This window comes from Malaclemys terrapin, chromosome 2 (assembly GCF_027887155.1).
Source record: "Malaclemys terrapin pileata isolate rMalTer1 chromosome 2, rMalTer1.hap1, whole genome shotgun sequence".
Taxonomy (NCBI): domain Eukaryota; kingdom Metazoa; phylum Chordata; order Testudines; family Emydidae; genus Malaclemys; species Malaclemys terrapin.
Genome location: NC_071506.1, coordinates 163953561 through 163974204, shown reverse-complemented (window position 1 = coordinate 163974204; position 20644 = coordinate 163953561). Strand labels below are relative to the sequence as shown.

The 20644-nt window shown below is 44.5% G+C and overlaps 1 protein-coding gene across 1 annotated transcript in view; it reads right to left on the bottom strand.

Moving 5' to 3' along the window:
• Positions 1-20644, bottom strand: part of NFX1 (nuclear transcription factor, X-box binding 1) — a 200059-nt gene that overhangs the window by 143531 nt on the left and 35884 nt on the right. The window contains exons 4-5 of the mRNA XM_054018265.1: positions 5471-5548; positions 4398-4503 (exon numbers count right to left, since the gene is read on the bottom strand). Of these exons, the coding sequence (XP_053874240.1) occupies positions 4398-4503; positions 5471-5548 (184 nt within the window). The remainder of the gene's footprint in view (positions 1-4397; positions 4504-5470; positions 5549-20644) is intronic.

Below are 20644 nucleotides of genomic sequence, written 5' to 3'. Positions count from 1 at the left end.
ATTAGTTGAAACAATAGTAAAGAATAAAATTTTCAGACACATAGAAGAACATAAATTGTTGGGCAAAAGTCAACATGGTTTCTGTAAAGGGATATCATGTCTTACTAATCTATTAGAGTTCTTTGAAGGGGTCAACAAACATGTGGACAAGGGGGATCCAGTGGACATAGTGTACTTAGATTTCCAGAAAGCCTTTCACAAAGTCCCTCACCAAAGGTTCTTACATAAATTAAGCTGCCATGGGATAAAAGGGAAGGTCCTTTCATGGACTGAGAACTGGTTAAAAGACAGGGAACAAAGGGTAGGAATTAATGGTAAATTCTCAGAATGGAGAGGGGTAACTAGTGGTGTTCCCCAAGGGTCAGTCCTCGGACCGATCCTATTCAACTTATTCAAAAATGATCTGGAGAAAAGGGTAAACAGTGAGGTGGCAAAGTTTGCCGATGATACTAAACTGCTAAAGATAGTTAAGACCAAAGCAGACTGTGAAGAACTTCAAAAAGATCTCACAAAACTAAGTGATTGGGCAACAAAATGGCAAATGAAATTTAATGTGGATAAATGTAAAGTAATGCACATTGGAAAAAATAACCCCAACTATACATACACTATGATGGGGGCTAATTTAGCTACAACAAGTCAGGAAAAAGATCTTGGAGTCATCGTGGATAGCTCTCTGAAAATGTCCACGCAGTGTGCAGCGGCAGTCAAAAAAGCAAACAGGATGTTAGGAATCATTAAAAAGGGGATAGATAATAAGATGGAGGGTGGAGATGGATGGCAGGAGAGAGATCACTTGATCATTGCCTGCTAGATTCACTCCCTCTGGGGCACCTGGAATTGGCCACTGTCAGTAGACAGGATACTGGGCTAGGTGGATCTTTGGTCTGACCCGGTACGGCCTTTCTTATGTTCTTAAGAAAAGGTGCTCAAACAAACTGATAATTTAAAAAGCAATACATCACCAGGCCCAATGCCAGGGGGATGCGCGTGTGTGTGAGAGTGAGAGAGACAGACAGAGACACACACCGTGTGTGTGTGTGTGTGTGTGTGTGTGTGTGAGACACACGCGCATTGCCCCTTTAAGTAAACTGACCCCACTCTAAGTACACTGCCTTTTTAAGTAGATCAGCAACTTGAGACAGCAGCTGCTGCTCACAAGCTCCCTCCGTCCTGAGCCCTGTCGTGTCCTTCCCCCCCACACACACTGTGGCGATGAGGTACGGGGAGGGGGACACCCTGACATCAGCACCCCTCCGCCCCCTGCACAGCAAGCAGGAGGCTCCTGGGAGAAGTTCCAAGGCAGAGGCTAGGAGCAGGACATGGCAGTGGGGGGAGGGACACCTGAACTGCCCGGGAATTGATAGCCTGCTGGGTGGCTGCCGCACAGAGAACTTAGTGGAGCTGATGGGGGGCTGCCAGTCCACCCTGGTTCCAAGCCCCCACCAGCTGGCTCCAACGGGCTGCTCTTCCTGCAAGCAGTGGACAAACAACGTTATAAGGGAGCATTGAGCAACTTTAAACGAGAGTGTTCTCTAATAGATCAGCGACATAACAAAGAAACAACGTTAACCGGGACGATATTAAGTGAGGAGTTACTGTATATAAAAATATAAAAAAATCAAGAATAAAAGAAATCCTAGAGATGACAGAAGTTCAGTACTAGGTGAGATGTTAAAAAAAAAAAATTGTCAACAAAGATGTAGAAAAGGCTTAAAGCAGCCTGCATTATTTGGTAAATTGGGTTCATTTAAGGAACATGTATTTTAATACACCAAAATACAAGGCCCTATACAGTGAAGAACAAAGAGTGCAGTCACACTTATTAGATTGGTAACTGTATCCTGGAAAGCAGGGACTCAAAAGTGATTTAAGGGTTATGGTAAATAACCCACTGAACATGCACTCCCCACTGCAATGCTAAAGAGAGCTAAATACAATCCTTGGATGTATAAAGAAGGGGAAATATCAAGAAGTAGAGTGAGGATACTACCTCTGTACACACAACTGTGGTGAGACCATTACTGTAATGATATGTCCAGTCCCGGTGTCCACACTACATGGTGTCCCTCAACTACAGGATATGAGCTTGATGCAGAATTCCACCCAGTAATTCATATCACCTGTACTATGCAGCAAGTCAGGCTAGATGATCATAATGGTCCCTTCTGGTCTTACAAATGTATGAATTTGTACAAAACTAGGTATACACTGCTAAAAAGGTGGGGAAGATATTTGATTTAATAATGAAAACCTAAACAAAGCTACTTAGTTTGCATTTCTATATAAAAATATATTAATTTTCCTTGTTTTTATTATGTATTACTTCTACTTTAAATGCCCGAATAAGGATTAGGGATCCACTGTGCCAGGAACCATACAAACACGTAGAAAGAAAAATCCTTGACCCAGAAATTTACAATCTAAAAAGACAAGATAAACAATATTAGACAGACAACCACTAACAAGTTTTAAATATTTGAGGCGACACTGGGTGCACATTTGGTTTTATTCTCTTCTTCCCCATTATGTGTTTCTCTGAAAGTTTTTGAAACTAATGTGTTCAAGCTGGATCAGTTCCCATTATACAGAAATACCACAATGCTTTTAACTGGTTTCCTTTCCATCTTCTGAGAAGAACTCATATTACAGCTGTATTGACATATATGGATATTGGGGGATGGGGAGGAGTTTTAGCCATGTGTTCTCAAATAAATACAAGCAAACTATGAACATAATAATGTTATATATAACAGAAATATTTAATGTATTTTTAGTTCTTGATGTTATTTGAGATTTATTTTAGTTTTACTTGCAAGGTCACTTAAAGGGATATCATGCATTTGGAAAATTACATTTCCATCTGATGTTTTGCACTCACTATTGTTATAAGTAACCCTTAAGATTACCACAACTAAGACAGACTAAAGAAAAATGTATTTAATCAACGTATTTACTTTATTCATAAGATGCTGCTAAATGTAGCAATATGACTGTTTTGATGATGGTGCATGCCTTTCCTTGGGCTCAGCCAGAGCAGATTTACTAGTAGCAGAAGCAGCAAAGCTGAAACTAAAAAAGCAGCAGGCATTCTGGGCCTGCCCAAATGACCCTTTTAAATATCCTTACCTTTTAAAAAAGAAGTTTTAGGAAATACTATTTAAGGGTTTTTCTGGGAGAACATTTTAAAGTCAGTCAATATAAAAAAAGATTTAATTCAACTTGACAATATCCCTATAGCACACTAACTTGCAAGAGACAATAGATACTTTCATACATTTTAAGGCCAGAACGAAGCATTATGATCTAGTTTGACCTCCTGAATAACAGGCCATAGAACTCCACACAATAAATTCTGCATGAAGCCCATAACTTCTGTTTGAGAAGCCGCACAGCAAGTCAGTGGCCAAGGTGAGACTACAACCTAGGTCTCTTGATGTCCAGTCCAGCACCTGACCCACTGACCATCTTTCCTCTCTTTAAGGGGAAACAAACCTGCAGCTACTACTGATCATTGTATTACTAAGCTAGAAAATGCCTTTTTCAAAGCAGTTTTAGAAAGTGGGGAAGTTATAGATTTACCTACCACGTTTATCTTTACAACAGTAAAGGGGCACACAATGGTCAACATTTTTAAGTGTAGTTTGTTTTTTTTAATAAAACAGGGTGCACAATCTTTGATCTTGGTGGCAATACCTAAATTTAAAAGATATTATTTCAGTAGACTGGCCCAAAAACTAACCAATCCTAAAAATTTGATTTTATTTTTCATTCCCAATACAAAAAACATATCAGTTCTATGAAAGATGGGCTGTTATACTTAAAATCCAAAATTTTCAGCCATAAGCACAAGCCTTTATATGAAGATTAAAATTTCTAAAAATTTCTACATTTGTTATATCTGGTTACACTGTAATTTTATTTCTTTTACAATGAGATCAGAACTGAAAATGCATTTATTATTTCCCCTCTCTATAAAACAGAGTGAAGAGGAACAATAAGTGCCACTGTACTAATTTCCACGCTTCTCCTGAAAAATATACTTGATCCGGTGATGTATAAAAAGTAATATATTTTATGCTCAGAATTAAAGACATTGAAAAAAAGTTTAAATTTTTATACTTTCCTAAAGGAACCTGAAAAACGTCTAACAAATAGTACCTGGCATTAGTCACTGAAAGCCTGAAACTTTTTCCATACTGGTAAAGAAAACCACATTCCATAATAATCAATTTCATACAAATCTTTTGTTCATTCATGAAATAGCCATCAAAACCGTGGTTTTAAGAAGTGACCGACAAATTGAAAGAAAAATACAAATACCCAAATATCTGTTTCCACAGCTTTCACAAATGCTTGTAGATCAGTACAAAACATTCTGAAACACTCTTACTTACATATTACAAGAGTGGGGACAGTCCTGACCTGGTCTTCTTTTTCTACAAAGCTCTCCACAGCTATGTGGAATTTCATTTCTATTCCATTCAGGGTTGTTTACCTTACCTAAAAAGCAAGACAAAACAAAAAATCAGATGCAGAAACAGCCCCATTGTATACTTCAATACAATAATGAACTTTAAAGTAAACATACTGAGAGTGATGAGGGAGGGACCATCTTGGACTTTGAGGTGTCACTTTTAGTGAGGTGATATTCCAAGTTTTTTAGAAAATAGGAGGCAACTTTTCCAAGACAGGCTGATTTTAAGAAGTGGAAGCTGACTGAAGCTGCTCAGAAGTTTGGAAATTTAGTGTAAGTCTCAAAAATATGAATCAGTGGTCAGAATACTGGTAAGACATCTAAAGGTATGCAGTTAATTCATTTATCTCATGATTCTGCACTGTTCTGTGCATGAGCCTACATATGGTAAAGTAGAGATCTAGGCTCTGGATCTACACAGGAAAGTTGCACCTGTTTAACTTAAATCTTTTCTTAAACTGACATAATTAAAACTAGTGCAAGCCCCTGTGTGAACACTTATTTCAGTTTAATTTAATCCCATTTCCAATCAACTTAACCTAAACCAATAAAAAGCCACTCTTATACCAAAATAAGAGTGTCCAAACAGGAGTCTGAATTGGTTTAACTATATTAGTTTAAATTCACACGTTAGAAAAGTTGCACCAATATAATATATGTAGGGAAAGGCCTACAATAGCTGTAATTACCTGTACCTTAGAACAAGGTATGCTAGCAGTTTTCTAGATTATATTTTTCCTACTAAATGTCTTCATATCAATACTGATTCCAAAACATTCCTAATAAAGGTTTTATTTTAACATTTATCTAAATATTTGTTATACATAATTTTTATATAGGAATCAAATGTCACACAAGTCAGGTGGTTATCTTCCAATATCATTAACAAAGTAGCCATGAAAGAGCGCTTTTGGGGATGTAAGGAAAGATTCTTCAACAGTATTAGAACTTATTAATTAAGGAATACCAACTGTAAATATGAAATACACTCACCACAAAAACAGGTATAAGTAGTAGGAACTTGTGTTGAAGCATTTTGACAAGCAGGACATCTCCAGCCACTATTACCATCTGTAAATAAATAAATATGCAAGAACTTAAAATACGTTTAAGACAGATGATAAACAATTTAGAATAGTGGCACAAGACAGCAAACTTTTTTCAGATTTTACTAATTTCACCATTTCAAGTAATACTATACTATACCACCTTATAGAAATCTGATTTTGTAATGTGTCACATTCTGTTTAATAAATTAGTGCTATAGAAAAATCAGTGACTCATTTTAAATAAAATAAAAATGAACAGATAGATCTCAAAATAGAATTGCTAATTCAAGATCATGAATGAGTGGTAGTGTTCTTACAGGGGTCCTGCAGGGATTGGTTCTCATCCCAATGTTACTCTGTTTTTATCAATTACCTGGAAGAAAATATAAACTCATTGCCAGTAAAGCTTGCAGATAAAACAAAGATTGGTGGCGTGATAAATACCAATGGGGACAACATATTACCAAGTGATTTGGATCACCATTATGATGGATACAATCAAACTACATTTTAAATACAATCAAAGTCATACACTTAGGGACACAGATTACATGCCATGCTTACAGGATGGCAGCCTGTATTCTAGAAAGCAGTACTGAAGAGGACTTGAGGTCACAGTAATCAATTGAACATGAATTCCTAACATAGCAATGTGTCAAAATGAGCTAACATGATCACTGGATGTATAAATAGGATAGTTTATAAGAAAGGTAGTAATCCCAATATGTGGTATTGGTGAGACCATTATGGGAAAAACTGTATCCAGTTCTGGTGTCCACACTTCAAAAAAAGATGTTGAAAAACTGGAGAGGATTCAAAGAAGAACCACAAGTATGGATATGCGGTGTGGAAAAAATACTTTATAATTAGCAATGGAGTTCAATACATCAGTTTATTCAAGTAAAGGTTAGCAGTTTACTTGGAAACATTTTATAAGCACCTACATAGAGACAAACCGCTTAATTGTAAAGGGCTCTTTAGCAGCTAAAGCATAACTAGATTCAGCTGGTCTGAGAAAGATGCATGGGCAATGATACTTTTGTGGGGAAACAAGCAGCAATATGGTCTTCTGAACTCAGTCATCTCCAATAGCTAAGTGGACTGAGTGTCATGTGACTGCGATATGGACAACACCCTGAGTGGCAAGCAATATCACAGAACATAGGGCCCAATTGTAGTAGGTCACAGAGCAGAAGAAATACCCGAAGGATTCAGTCCTTGTATGAGACTGAGTGCTTCCATGATAACCATGAAGGGTGTGAATGAAGGAAAACTAAGAGAAAGACTTCAAAACCTTTCATCCAAAAGCCACACTGGACAAACACCACATCTATTTTATAGTGCTTAAGATGAGCAATGAAAGGCAGAAAGACACATTCCTTGAATTAAGCAACTAGCCAAAGGTTGGTCTGAGTGAGACCTCACAGAAGGGGGATCTTTTATGAACACTTCGTAGTCCTGTAAAGGTTCTTGCCAAGAAATAGTGGATATGGATGCTTAGTGCCCTTTCTTATATTCCCCATATAATCCTAAACTCTATGACTCAGTTGTGCAAGCAGCACACAAGGAGGATTGCTCAACTCTGTGACTCAGCTAGGCCCCCCAGTACATGTCTGAGCCAGTATTTCTCCAGGCACATGGAGTGAGGGTATAAAATAAGGGACAGTGGCATCATGAGACCACCTCTCTCCATTTACGCTGAAGACAACAAGAACACTGCGAAGACAAAAGATTGTGAACTGAGAAGAAAATTCAGCCTGTGTATAAACATATAACCTACCTGCTACATTCAGTAGGATGAGGGAAACTGTTCGATTCAACTCTCGCTTAGTCTAAAAGTTTAGGATTTAGAATTCATGTTTACTTTTTCTTTTCTAACCTTTATGCCTACCACTTATAATCACTTGAAATCTATCTTTCTGTACATATACCAATGTGATATATGCCATCATGTGCCAGCAATGCCCCTCTGCCATGTACATTGGCCAAACCGGACAGTCTCTAAGCAAAAGAATTAATGGACACAAATCTGACATCAGGAATCATAATACTAAAAAACCAGTGGGAGAACACTTTAACCTGTCTGGTCATTCTATGTCAGACCTGCGGGTGGCTATCTTACAACAGAAAAACTTCAAAAACAGACTCCAACGAGAGACTGCTGAGCTGGAATTGATATGCAAACTAGACACAATCAACTCAGGATTGAATAAGGACTGGGAATGGCTGAGCCATTACAAACATTGAATCTATCTCCCCTTGTAAGTATTCTCACACTTCTTATCAAATTGTCTGTACTGGGCTATCTTGATTATCACTTCAAAAGTTTTTTTTCCTCTTACTTAATTGGCCTCTCAGAGTTGGTAAGACAACTCCCACTTGTTTATGCTCTCTGTATGTGTGTATATATATATCTCCTCAATATATGTTCCATTCTACATGCATCCGAAGAAGTGGGCTGTAGTCCATGAAAGCTTATGCTCTAATACATTTGTTAGTCTCTAAGGTGCCACAAGTACTCCTGTATCTTTCTGTAGTTAATAAACTTCTTTTAATGTTTTATCCTTACCAGTGAGTTTGTCTAAAGAGCTTGGGGAATCTGCTCAGTTTACAAAGGCTAGTGAACATCTACTTTCCTTTGACGAAGTGGCGAACTAATTAACGAGTTTGCACTGTTAAAGAGAAGGTCTTGAGCAGTGTAAGATGGTATATTTCTGGGGTGCAAGCATAGGTGCTGGAACTAGGGGTGCTGGCCAAATCCCCTGACTTGAAGTGGTTTCCATCATATACAGGATTTACAGTTTGGTTCAATGGATCTCAGTAACCCCACTATGTAAATTGTTCCAGCACCCCTGGGTTCAAGGTTAGTGGCTTGGGAGATTTGCTGATGTTTCCCTGTGCATAGTTCATGAACGGCTTGGAGAACATTCATGCAGCTTAGCTGGGTGTGCCTCTCCATGGTGATGGCTGAGTAATAACAGCACCTGGAGGGGTTTGCTGCTTGTCACTAGCAAAGCACCACGAAAGAACTCAGGCTGGAGAGTTACGGGTGCATAGCAGTCCCACAGTTCCAGGTTGTACTCAGGGGTCCCATCACATACACCTTCTGCGTAAGGTGAATGCATCAATACTACATGAGACTACTTCCCGAAATCTGGTATTGTATAGAATCCTTTTCCTGTACTATATCATTATTGGCTTACACCAGTAAACCTGACTAACATTGGTTATTTCATCTCTTGACTATATTTCATAAGGAACCAAAATGTGGTTAAGCAATTTACTATACAATTTAACAACAAGCTACACCTGACATCGACCACACTCACTTTACCTGGAATATATGCAGATAATAAATGCATAGATAACTGTCAGTAGCAAGCTGGATATGAAAGCACTCTATTAAAACACCTGTGCCCTACTAATTACATAATTTACACAACTATACATTAAATTGATGCACAGTAGATCCTGAAGACTCACAAGCAGCTCTTCCCTTTGCTCAGAATCAGAAGGTGCAAAACATATAACCACAACTCCGTCACACAACTCAAAGTTAACCACAGGTCCTCATATCACCAACACAACTTTACCAAGCAGAGCCTACTACGGCCTCCACCATTTCATATAGGTACACCTGACACACGGACTACACCTGGAATGTACATAAATAAATCTTCACTGGCTGTTGCCATCTCCAGGGGAATAGAAAATGGCAAGACCAACCTTTTCACAGAATCATAGAATATCAGGGTTGGAAGGGACCTCAGGAGGTCATCTAGTCCAACCCCCTGCTCAAAGCAGGACCAATCCCCAGACAGATTTTTGCCTCAGATCCCTAAATGGCCCCCTCGAGGATTGAACTCACAACCCTGGGTTTAGCAGGCCAATGCTCAAACCACTGAGCATTGAACACTGTGAAAGGGCTGTAAAAGGATGTGAACTATGGGGTTGGCAAAGTAAAGATGTGTGATGTTCGATGGTTTGGATGTTCTCACCTCAGTCGTACAAAGGGGAGTCTGATTTTCCACTTGTGCATCAAGTAGCTGCATCTTCCATGGTTTGTTCAGATGCAGTTCAATGTGGTACAAAGTCTGCGTGGCAGGTTAAAACCAAGAGGGCAGCTTGTTGGGTCAGTAAGGATGTGCTTGTTTGGAAGGTAGATGAGATCCAGAACTTTGCCATTCCCTGGCCGGATCCAAAAAGACATGAGATGGTCATGTGTGGTCAATAAATTTTGCAATTTTAGGCATTGTTGGGGTATGTTATCCATAACCTACTGGATGGGAAGTTCTGACTACTCTTTGGCACATTTAAGTTCTCATCCTGTGGCTATATCTCGGTAGATAGCAAACATCAAACCTCAAGCTAATACAGAAAGCCATGGTAGAGACGTTGATTTTAAAAGTTCCTGTGATGATTCGCATGTTCTGATTTAGCTGCCAAGCCACAAGTTGGATTAATCAGATTCTTGTCTACACCAGTGCACAGTACTCTGCAAATAGTACACTAGGGCCAAGACTGATGTTTGTAACACCGAGGCAGTTGATCCACAGCTTGTTCCCATTAACTTTTGAATAATGTTGAAGCGAGTCTTCGTGTTAGAGGCTACTTTCTTGAGGTGATCATGAAAGGTCAGCCTACGGTCAAGGATGACACCAAGATATGTTAGCTTTGGGTCATAACGCACAGTTTTGCCACACAACTCCACAGTTAGAGCATTTGTGTGATTCTATTGTCAAGGTGGAAAGTAGCGACTACTGATTTGCTCAGATTTGGTCTCTGCTTCCACCTCTGGAAGTACTCCTCCATGATCTTATGGTCAGATGTAAGGTTCACTTCAAGTTCTTTAAAGCTATGGGCCTGAGTTGCAAGTGCCAAATCATCAGCATACACAAACTTCTGCGCTATCATTTCAGGCATATCACTGGTGTATTCACTGAAGAGTGTCGGAGCAAACACAGAACCTTGTGGTAGCCCATTATTCAAAATGCATGGCTTGCTGGTTTGACTTCCGAAGTACATGCACAAACTTTGGCTGCTAAGCATGGCATTCTGCAGCCTGAGAATCCACACACAGGGGACCACTTCGGCCAGTTTCAAGTAGCAGACCATCTTTCCAAACTGCGCCTTATGCTGCTGACAGATCGATAAAAGCAGTACTGGTCTTGAGTTTTCATGGGAATCCAGCCTCAATGTTTGTAGCAAGAGCCAGGACCTGATCACAGCAACTTCTTGGTGGTCAAAAACCAACTTGCTCCTTGAGTAGGCTGGCATCCACAGTGGGCCCAATTCACTTAAAAAAAAAAATCATACTGGTCTATAAATATGCGGGGCTGAACCTTAAGTGATTGTATACAATATAACTATATTATAAAAGTGTACAGAGTAAGGTCTTTTCTGAAAGCTAATGACACACTGGTGATTTATGTCCTTCTGAAACATATATATTAACACTATCTGAGGAGATACAGAAACTTAATGATATTATGCTTTAAAGTCTGTGGCCAAACAGGGAGAAACAGGTTGCTTCCCAAACAGGAGAGAAGGCACCTATTTACCTGGCTCCAGTGCTATTAAGCAAAGTGAGAACAAAAACAATGGAAGCCCCATTTACACAGATATCAGCAAGGGGATGGGAAGTCCACAGGAAGGGAAAAACAAGATGAGGCCATCCTGCCTCTTGAAACAAACTCATTGAACTTTGGAAGACTGAAGCAAGAAGAGAAGCTGTTTTTCACAACCATAACTAGATAGAAAGGAACAGCTCCAAAAGATGGGGGGGGGGGGCTGAAGTATCTAGAAATTGAATACAGATGAGAACCCATCTTAGACTAAGATCTTTCACCCAAGACGACAAGGGAGCCAACCCTTGTGCTTCTGGGGAAGGTCCTTGTACTAGAAAGAGAGAGAGTGTGAAACATGAGGCCTGAATTAAAGCAGAAGCTTGGCCCTGCTTTTATGAAGCAAAGTTATCAAAGGTCAGGTTGCAAGCAGAAGTCAGGCCCTGTTATAAAACATGCCTGCTTGCAAGTTCACAGAACTTGGCAAAAACAGGGCTGGTATTGCAAACACACACACAGTTCTAAGAAGTGATAGGCGCAGGACACTCACACAAACACATTCCATAAGGGTGGTAACAGAACACCATGATACCAGGTGTGGTACAAACTCACTCCCCAAAAGATAACAGGAAAACACTGACCCCTCCTAAAGATAATGTTGTGATGACAGTGTGATGGATAGAGATGTTTTGATTGAATCAACATGTATAAGATAAGGGATGGTAAGTAACTACGTCAGACGGGCAGACTGGAGCACTGTCATGGATGGGCATAAACTGTTCAGGAAGGACAGGTGGGGGAGAAAGGTGGAGGAGTTGCACTGTATGTAAGAGAACAGTATGATTGCTCAGAGCTCCAGTATGAAACTGGAGAAAAGCCTGTTGAGAGTCTTTGGATTAATCTTAAGAGGCGAGAGCAACAAGGGTGATGTCGTGGTGGGTGTCTGCTATAGACCACCAGACCAGGAGGATGAAGTAGATGAGGCTTTCTTTGGACAACTAACAGAAGTTTCCAGATCACAGGCCCTGGTTCTCATAGGGGATTTCAATCACCCTGATATCTGCTGGGAAAGCAATACAGCAGTGCACAGACAATCCAGGAAGTTTTTGGAGAGTGTTGGGGACAACTTCCTGGTACAAATGCTGCAGGAACCAACTAGGGACCGTGTGACGTTATTGACATGAACTGTGACCATATAAATCATTGTTGCAACCAAGGTCCTTTAGTTGCATCAAATCTTGTACGAAGGAGGTCAAATAAGGTATCTATGAGAAGGTTGTAATTTGCTGGTTATGATTATGCTGTCTGTATGTGTGTATCATTTTTGTATGTGAAGTTATGAATATGTACTTGTATCTCAATGTGTTTGATTCTAAGTAGCATTAGTGAAGCATTTGTTCAGCGTCTTGAGAAAGAATTCTTCAGATTAAGTGCCCAATCAAGAAACACTTAACTGACAATGGACCTTGGGAGACTCCAATCCACATCTGAGGAGCCTTCCTGGAGACATTCACAGTAGCATGTGACCAATGGCTGCCACTGCAAACTGAGTCATGCATGGACATGTGACTTGCCCATGTGATTCCAAACTCCATCTTGCCGCTGTGATTTTCCACAGTAAGAACAAAGGGGTGTCCTTCCACAGGGCAGAGGATATAAAAGGCCGTGGAAACCCCTCCATTTTCTCTTAAATCCTGCTTCTGACCTCTGGCGGAACTATGCTTGAAACTATGGCTCTGAACAAAGGACTGAATGACGTTTGTATTCTAGAGACTTGATTGGTTTAAATCAGCAGTAATTCCATCAAACTTGAAAGAAGCCTGAACTAAGAACTTTGCACTTGTTGTATGTATTTGATTCCATTTAACCAATTTTAACTCTCATCTATATTTCTTTCTTTTTATGAATAAACCTTTAGATTTTAGATTCTAAAGAATTGGCAACAGCCTGATTTATGGGTAAGATCTGACTGGTTTATTGACGTGGGTCTGGGGCTTGGTCCTTTGGGATTGGCAGAACCTTTTTTCTTTTACTGGGGTATTGGTTTTCATAACCGTTCATCCCAATGAGTGGCGCTGGTGGTGATACTGGGAAACTAGAGTGTCTGAGGGAATTGCTTGTATGACTTCTAGTTAGCCAGTGGGGTAAAAATGAAGTCCTCTCTGTTTGGCTGGTTTGGTGTGCCTTAGTAGTGAAGAATCCCCAGCTTTAGGCTGTGACTGCCCTGCTCTAAACAATTTGTCCTGAATTGATACTCTCAGTAGTGTCCCGCCAAAGGCTGCTTTGTTAGTGGCCATGCTCCTCTTAACCTGCTGCTCACAAACAGGGCAGAATTCGTAGGGGAAATAGAAGTGGGTGGCAACCTAGGCAGCAGTGACAATGAGATGGTCGAGTTCAGGATCCTGACAAAAGGAAGAAAGGAGAGCAGCAGAATACGTACGCTGGACTTCAGAAAAGCAGACTGACTCCCTCAGGGAACTGATGGACAGGATTCCCCGGGAGGCTAATATGAGGGGGAAAGGAGTCCAGGAGAGCTGGCTGTGTTTTAAAGAAGCCTTAATGAGGGTGCAGGAACAAACCATCCCGATATGCAGAAAGAATAGCAAATATGGCAGGAGATCAGCTTGGCTTAACAGATAAATCTTCGGTGAGCTTAAACACAAAAAGGAAGCTTATAAGAAGTGGGAAATTGGACAGATGACTAGGGAGGAGTATAAAAATATTGCTCAAGCATGCAGGGGTGTAATCAGGAAGGCCAAAGCACAACTGGAGTTGCAGCTAGCAAGGCATATGAAGGGTAACAAGAAGGGTTTCTACAGGTATGTTAGCAATAAGAAGGTGGTCAGGGAAAGTGTGGGACCCTTACTGAATGAGGGAGGCAACCCAGTGACAGATGATGTGGAAAAAGCTGAAATACTCAATGCTTTTTTTGCCTTGGTCTTCACAGACAAGGTCAGCTCCCAGACTGCTGCACTGGGACGTACATTATGGAGAGGAGGTGAGCAGCCCTCAGTGGTGAAAGAACAGGGTTAAGGACTATTGAGAAAAGCTGGACATGCACAAGTCCATGGGGCCGGATGCAATGCATCCGAGGGTGCTGAGGGAATTGGCTGATGTGATTGTAGACCCATTGGCCATTATCTTTGAAAACTCGTGGCAATCGCGGGAGGTCCCGGACGATTGGAAAAAGAAATATAGTGCCCTTTTTTAAAAAAGGGAAGAAGGAAGTTCCCCGGATTCTCCAACCTCACCTTGATTCCTGGAAAAATCAGAGCAGATCTTCAAGGAATCCATTTTGAAGCACTTGGAGGAGAGGAAGGTGATCAGGAACAGCCAACATGGATTCACCAAGGGCAAGTTATGCCTGACCAACATGATTGCCTTCTATGATGAGGTAACTGGCTCTGTGGATATGGGGAAAGCGGTGCACGTGATATACCTTGACTTTAGCAAAGCTTTTGATACGGTCTCCTACAGTATTCTTGCCAGCAAAGTTAAAGAAGTATGGCTTGGATAAATGGACTATAAGGTGCATAGAAAGCTGGCTACATCATCAAGTTCAACAGGTAGTGATCAACGACTCAATGTCTAGTCTGCAGCCGATATCAAGCGGTATCTGGATGATGGGATGGATTGTACCCTCAGCAAGTTCGCAGATGACACTAAGCTGGGGGAGAGGCAGATACGCTGGAGGGTAGGGACAGGGTCCACAGGAACCTAGACAAATTGGGGATTGGGTCAAAAGAAATCTGATGAGGTTCAACAAGGACAAGTGCAGTGTCCTGCAATTAGGATGGAAGAATCCCATACATTGCTACATGCTGGGGATCAACTGGCTAAGCAGCAGTTGTGCAGGACCTGGGGACTACAGTGGATGAGAAGCTGGATAGGAGTCAACAGTGTGCTCTGGTTGCCAAGAAGGCAAATGGCATATTGAGCTTCATTAGCAGGAGCCTTGCCAGCAGATCAAGGGAAGTGATTATTCCCCTCTATTCGGCACTGGTGAGGCCACATCTGGAGTACTACATCCACTTTTGGGCCTCGCACTAGAGAAAGGATGTGGACAAATTGGAGAGAGTCCAGCGGAGGGTAAAGAAAATGATTAGGGGGCTGGGGCACATGACTTATGAGGAGAGGCTGAAGGAACTAGGCTTATTTACGCTGCAGAAAGGACAGTTACCCGTTCCGTAACTGGCGTTCGAGATGTGTTGCTCCTGTCTATTCCACAGTAGGTGTGCGTGCTCGCCACGTGCACCGGTGCCGGAAGTTTTTCCCTTAGCAGCATTCGTAGTGGGGGAGCACCGCTGTGACCCCTGGAGTGGCACTGACATATTGTGCTATAAAGGGGGCTGCGTGCTCCCCCCACCCTCAGTTCCTTCTTGCCAGACAACTCCGACAGAGGGGAAGGAGGGTGGGATGTGGAATAGACAGGAGCAACACTCCAGGTTGCAACACACCAGGAACAGGTAACTGTCCTGTCTTCTTCGAGTGATTGCTCCTGTGCATTCCACAATAGGTGACTCCAAGCTATACCTGACGGAGGTGGGTAGGAGTTCTAAATGATAAAGGTTACGGATTACCCGGGCGGAACACCGCCCTACCAAACCCGGCATCGTCCCTTGCTTGGGAGACGATCGCATAGTGCGATGCAAAAGTATGGACAGAGAACCATGTAGCAGCCCTGCAGATGTCCTGAATAGGGACACAAGCCACATAGGCTGCAGATGAGGCCTGGGCTCTCGTCGAATGCGCCTTAACAAGAGGAAGCGGGGGAACCCCAGTCATAACACGTGCGTATGCACGAGGTGATCCAGCGGGAAATCCGCTGGGTGGAAATTGGCTGCCCTCTCATGTGCTCGGCCGTAGCAATGAAAAACTGAGGGGATGCCCGAAATGGCCTTGTTTGAGCTAAGTAAAAGGCCAGCACCCTACGCACATCTAGCATGTGTAGGCGTCGTTCCTCATTGGAGGAATGGGGCTTAGGACACAGGACTGGCAGGAAAATGTCCTGGTCCATATGAAGCACCGAGACCATCTTTGGCAGGAAGGACGGGTGCGGGCGGAGCTGTACCTTCCCCTTATGGAAGACAGTGTACGGGGGTTCCGAGGTCAGCGCCCTAAGCTCTGAAACCCTGCGGGCTGAGGGGATAGCCACCAAAAATGCCACTTTTTCAGATAAGTGGGACCAGGAACAAGTGGCCAAGGCTAAAAGGGAGGTCCTGTGAGGCATGACAGTACCAGGTTCAGGTCCCAAGGGGGAACCAGAGGTCTAGCATAAGGGAACGCTCTGTCCAAACCCTTTAAAAACCTGGAAGTCATTTGGTGAGAGAACACTGACTGTCCCGCCACCGGAGGGTGAAAGGCCGAAATGGCCGCCAGGTGCATCCTGATCGAGGGGGGAGCTAGCCCTTGGGTCCTAAGGGACAGGAGGAGCGGAGCGGACGCGGGGGAGGAACCCCTCCCCCTCGCCCATGAGGAGAACTGATACCACTTAGCCAGGTAGGTCCTCCGTGTGGACGGCTTCCTGCTTTCAAGCAGGACCGGTCTAACAGCCTCGGTACACCTCCCCTCCTCCGCATCTAGCCATGGAGCAGCCACGCCATCAGGTGGAGCGGGGCCAGATTGGGATGGAGGAGACAACCTCCCTCCTGGGAGAGGAGGTCCGGGCACAGCGGCAGCCTGCGAGGGGGGGCCGCCAAGAGTTGCAGTAGGGTCCCGTACCAATGTTGACGGGCCCAATCCAGGGCTATCAGGATAATTCTTGCCCCGTCTGACTTCACCTTTGTAGGAACCTGCCTATGAGGGGGAAGGCGTACATCAGGGGCCCCGACCAATCAAGCAAGAACGCATCTGTCATGGCCCCATCGCCTTCTATCACCCTGGAGCAGAACCTGGGACACAGGCGGTTCTGGGCGGTGGCGAATAGGTCCACCTGGGGAGTGCCCCACTGAAGGAAAATCCATTCTGCCACCTCCCTGTACAGGGACCACTTGTGTTGATGTGAGAACACCCTGCTCAGGCGATCTGCGAGCGTGTTGCTCTCGCCGGGTAGGTGGAACGCTCGGAGAAAGATGTTGTGGGCTATACAGAACTCCCACAGGAGTTGGGTTTCCTGGCATAAGGCCCTGGAGCGCGTGCCCCCTTGCCTGTTGATGTAATATATTGCAGTGGTGTTGTCCGTGAGGACTCTGACCACCTTCCCTTGTAAGTGCTGGCGAAAGGCCAGGCACACCAGGTGCACAGCCCTGAGTTCCCTGACATGTATGTGCAGGGTCAGTTCCTCGGGTGACCACATACCCTGGGTCCAGACATCTCCCACGTGGGCTCCCCAGCCCAGGTCCAAGGCATCTGACACTAGCTCTAGTGATGGAGAGGGGTCTCGGAAGGGGATACCCTTCCCATGTTGCTTGAGAGGGACCACCATTGGAGGTCTGCAACCACCTTTGGCGGCACCGTGACAACCTTGTCCAGGCCGTCCCTGGCCTGGGAATAGCGGGATGCCAACCAGAGTTGGAGGGGCCTCATCCGGAGCCTGGAGTGTCACACCACAGTGGTGCATGCTGCCACGTGGCCAAGGATTTGAAGGCGTGGTTACCGGGGAGGCCGTGACCGGGTAACCGTGGTTACCGGGAAGGCCTTTGAGTGCCTCAAACCTGTCCCTTGGAAGGGAGGCCATAGCCGTCTGGGAATCCAGCAGCGCTCCTATGAATTCTATGCACTGGACAGGAACTAACGTGGATTTCTCCTCGTTTACCATTAGGGCCAGAGCGGAGCAGGTGCGTAGCAAGAGGGATATTTGCTGCTGCACCTGGGACCGGGACGCCCTTGAGCAGCCAATCGTCCAGGTAGGGAAAGACCTGCGGCCCTCTCCTCCTGAGATGGGCCGCTACCACCGCCATACATTTGGTGAAGACCCTGGGGGCCGTCGAGAGGCCAAAGGGAAGGACCGTAAACTGGTAGTGGTCCTGACCCACCAGGAAACGGAAGTAGCGCCTGTGACCCTCAAAAATGTGGATGTGGAAGTAGGCATCCTGAAGGTCCAGCGCTGCAAACCAATCCCCCAGGTCTAGAGAGGAAATAATAGAGGCTAGGGACACCATGTGGAATTTGTAGCGAACCAAGAACTGGTTGAGCTTCCGCAGATAGAGGATGGGCCGAAGTCCGCCCTTCGCCTTCAGGATGAGGAAATACCTGGAATAGAATCCCTTGCCCCGGAATTCCCAAGGTACCCTCTCCACGGCTCCCAGGGAGAGGAGGCGCTGTACCGCCTGACCTAGGAGAAGCGCATGTTCCGAGTCCTCCGCCGACTTCCTGGGTGGAGGGCAATTGGGAGGGGGCGAAACAAACTGCAACCTGTACCCCAGGGATATAGTGTTGAGGACCCAGCAGTCCGTAGTGATACGGAACCATTGAAAACGGAAGGCAGGTAAATGATTTGCAGACCTGAACTTTATTAACTGGGGAGGGTTAACCTGGCAACAGGCCCAGTGACCCCCCGCAAGCAGTCAAAAATGCCGCTTCCCTGGCCTCCTGGCCGTAGAGGGCCCCGGACGAGGGGCTAAACGGGATTGACATTGTGACCGGCGCCTCTGCTCCCGCTGCTTCTTAGGCGGGGGCTCATATCTACCCCGAGCCTGTGGAGCAGAGGTGTGAGGCCTGGGCTTGTCCTTGGCCGGCGGGACGTACAGGCCCAGCGTCTGCAGGGTAGTACAGGAGTCTTTCATCCCATGCAGACGTGTGTCTGTTTGATCTGTAAACAGGGCCCGACCATTGAACGGCAGGTCCTGCATGATCAACTGGGACTCAGCCGATAGGCCAGAGAGTGAAAGCCAGGACACCCTTCTCATGGAAATCGCCGCGGCCATCAAACGAGCGGTCGTGTCCGCCGCATCGGAGGCCGCCTGGAGCGCCGCTTTAGCCGCCGCCGCACCCTCATCAACAAGAGCCCGGAACTCCTTCCTGTCCTTCTCGTGGAGGGAGGGCTCAAACTTGGGAAGGGACCCCCACAGGTTAAAATCATATCTGCTCAAGAGTGCCTGGTGGTTGGCCATTCTGAGCTGAAAGCTCGCAGACGAATAAACCTTTCTCCCAAAGGAATCCAGCCTGCGAGTGTCTTTGTCCTTAGGGGTAGGAGTGGGTTGGCCATGTCTCTCTCGATGGTTCACCAACTCCTCTACTAGAGAGTTCGGAGTTGGGTGGGAGTATAAGTACTTGTGCCTCACTAATGTGAGCCTCGTCCAGACAGCGAAGACACTGAGTGTGTGGATCGCTTCTGGGCATAGAATTGCGACAAGAGTCGCACAACTTGAAGCCTGGGCCACGGGGCATGCCCTGAGCCCAGCACTAACAGAGAAAGTTCAACAAGTGACTTCAGGAAAAGCTGGATACCACTAAGGCTAGAAATGCTGCAGCAAAGCTGGAGCACAAGTTCCGACTACCTTCACTGGTGGCAAGAAGGAACTGAGGGTGGGGGGAGCACGCAGCCCCCTTTATAGCGCCATATGTCGGCGCCACTCCAGGGGTCTCAGCGGTGCTCCCCCACTACGGATGCTGCTAAGGGAAAAACTTCCAGCACCGGTGCACATGGCGAGCACGCACACCTACTGTGGAATACACAGAAGCAATCACTCGAAGAAGAAGAGAAGAGTGAGAAGGGATTTGATAGCAGCCTTCAAGTACCTGAAGCGGGGTTCCAAAGAGGATGGAGCTAGGCTCTTCTCAGTGGTGGCAGATAACAGAATAGGGAGCAATGGTCTCAAGTTGCAGTGGGGGAAGTTTAGGTTGGATATTAGGAAAAGCTATTTCACTAGGAGGGTGGTGAAACACTGGAATGGGTTACTTAGGGAGGTGGTGGAATCTCCATTCTTAGAGGTTTTTAAGGCCTGGCTTGACAAAGCCCTGGCTAGGATGATTTAGTTGAGGTTGGTCCTGCTTTGAGCAGGGGGTTGGACTAGATGACCTCCTGAGGTCTCTTCCAACCCCAATCGTCTATGATACGTAACTTGTTTGTATCAGTGTATAAAGAGGGGTTTAAGAGGGAGTGTCTTTGGCTAGTCAAGGTGGGGAATGGAAAGTTCCACCATTCACTTGAGCTGAGCCCATTGCAATGGGCATATATATGTTAGTGTACCGGTAACCATTGAGCAATGGCATAAATACTGTGCTTCGTTGACAAACCTGGCCAAGTGCTTTCTCTTCTGAAACGGGTCTATGGTCTTTTGGGCAATTTTATCAAGGTCTGCTTTGTCAGCTATCTGCGCAGAGTTGAGACAGCGCGCACACACACACACGCACACACACTAACTACAGTTCTGACTGAGGGAAAGTCTGTCATGGCTAGAAAGAATGATGATTGGTGAGAGAAACCATCTTGAACAAACCCTGAACCCTGCTAAATTAAGTTTTAGACTCAGATGTGTATTTTCACTTTTATTTGCTTGTGACCCTTTCTAACTTTCTCTTATACCTGAGCTCACTTAAAATCCTAGCTTCTTTTGTTAATAAATTTGTTTTACTTTTAATCTAAACCACCAGTACTGTATTTGAATTAAAGT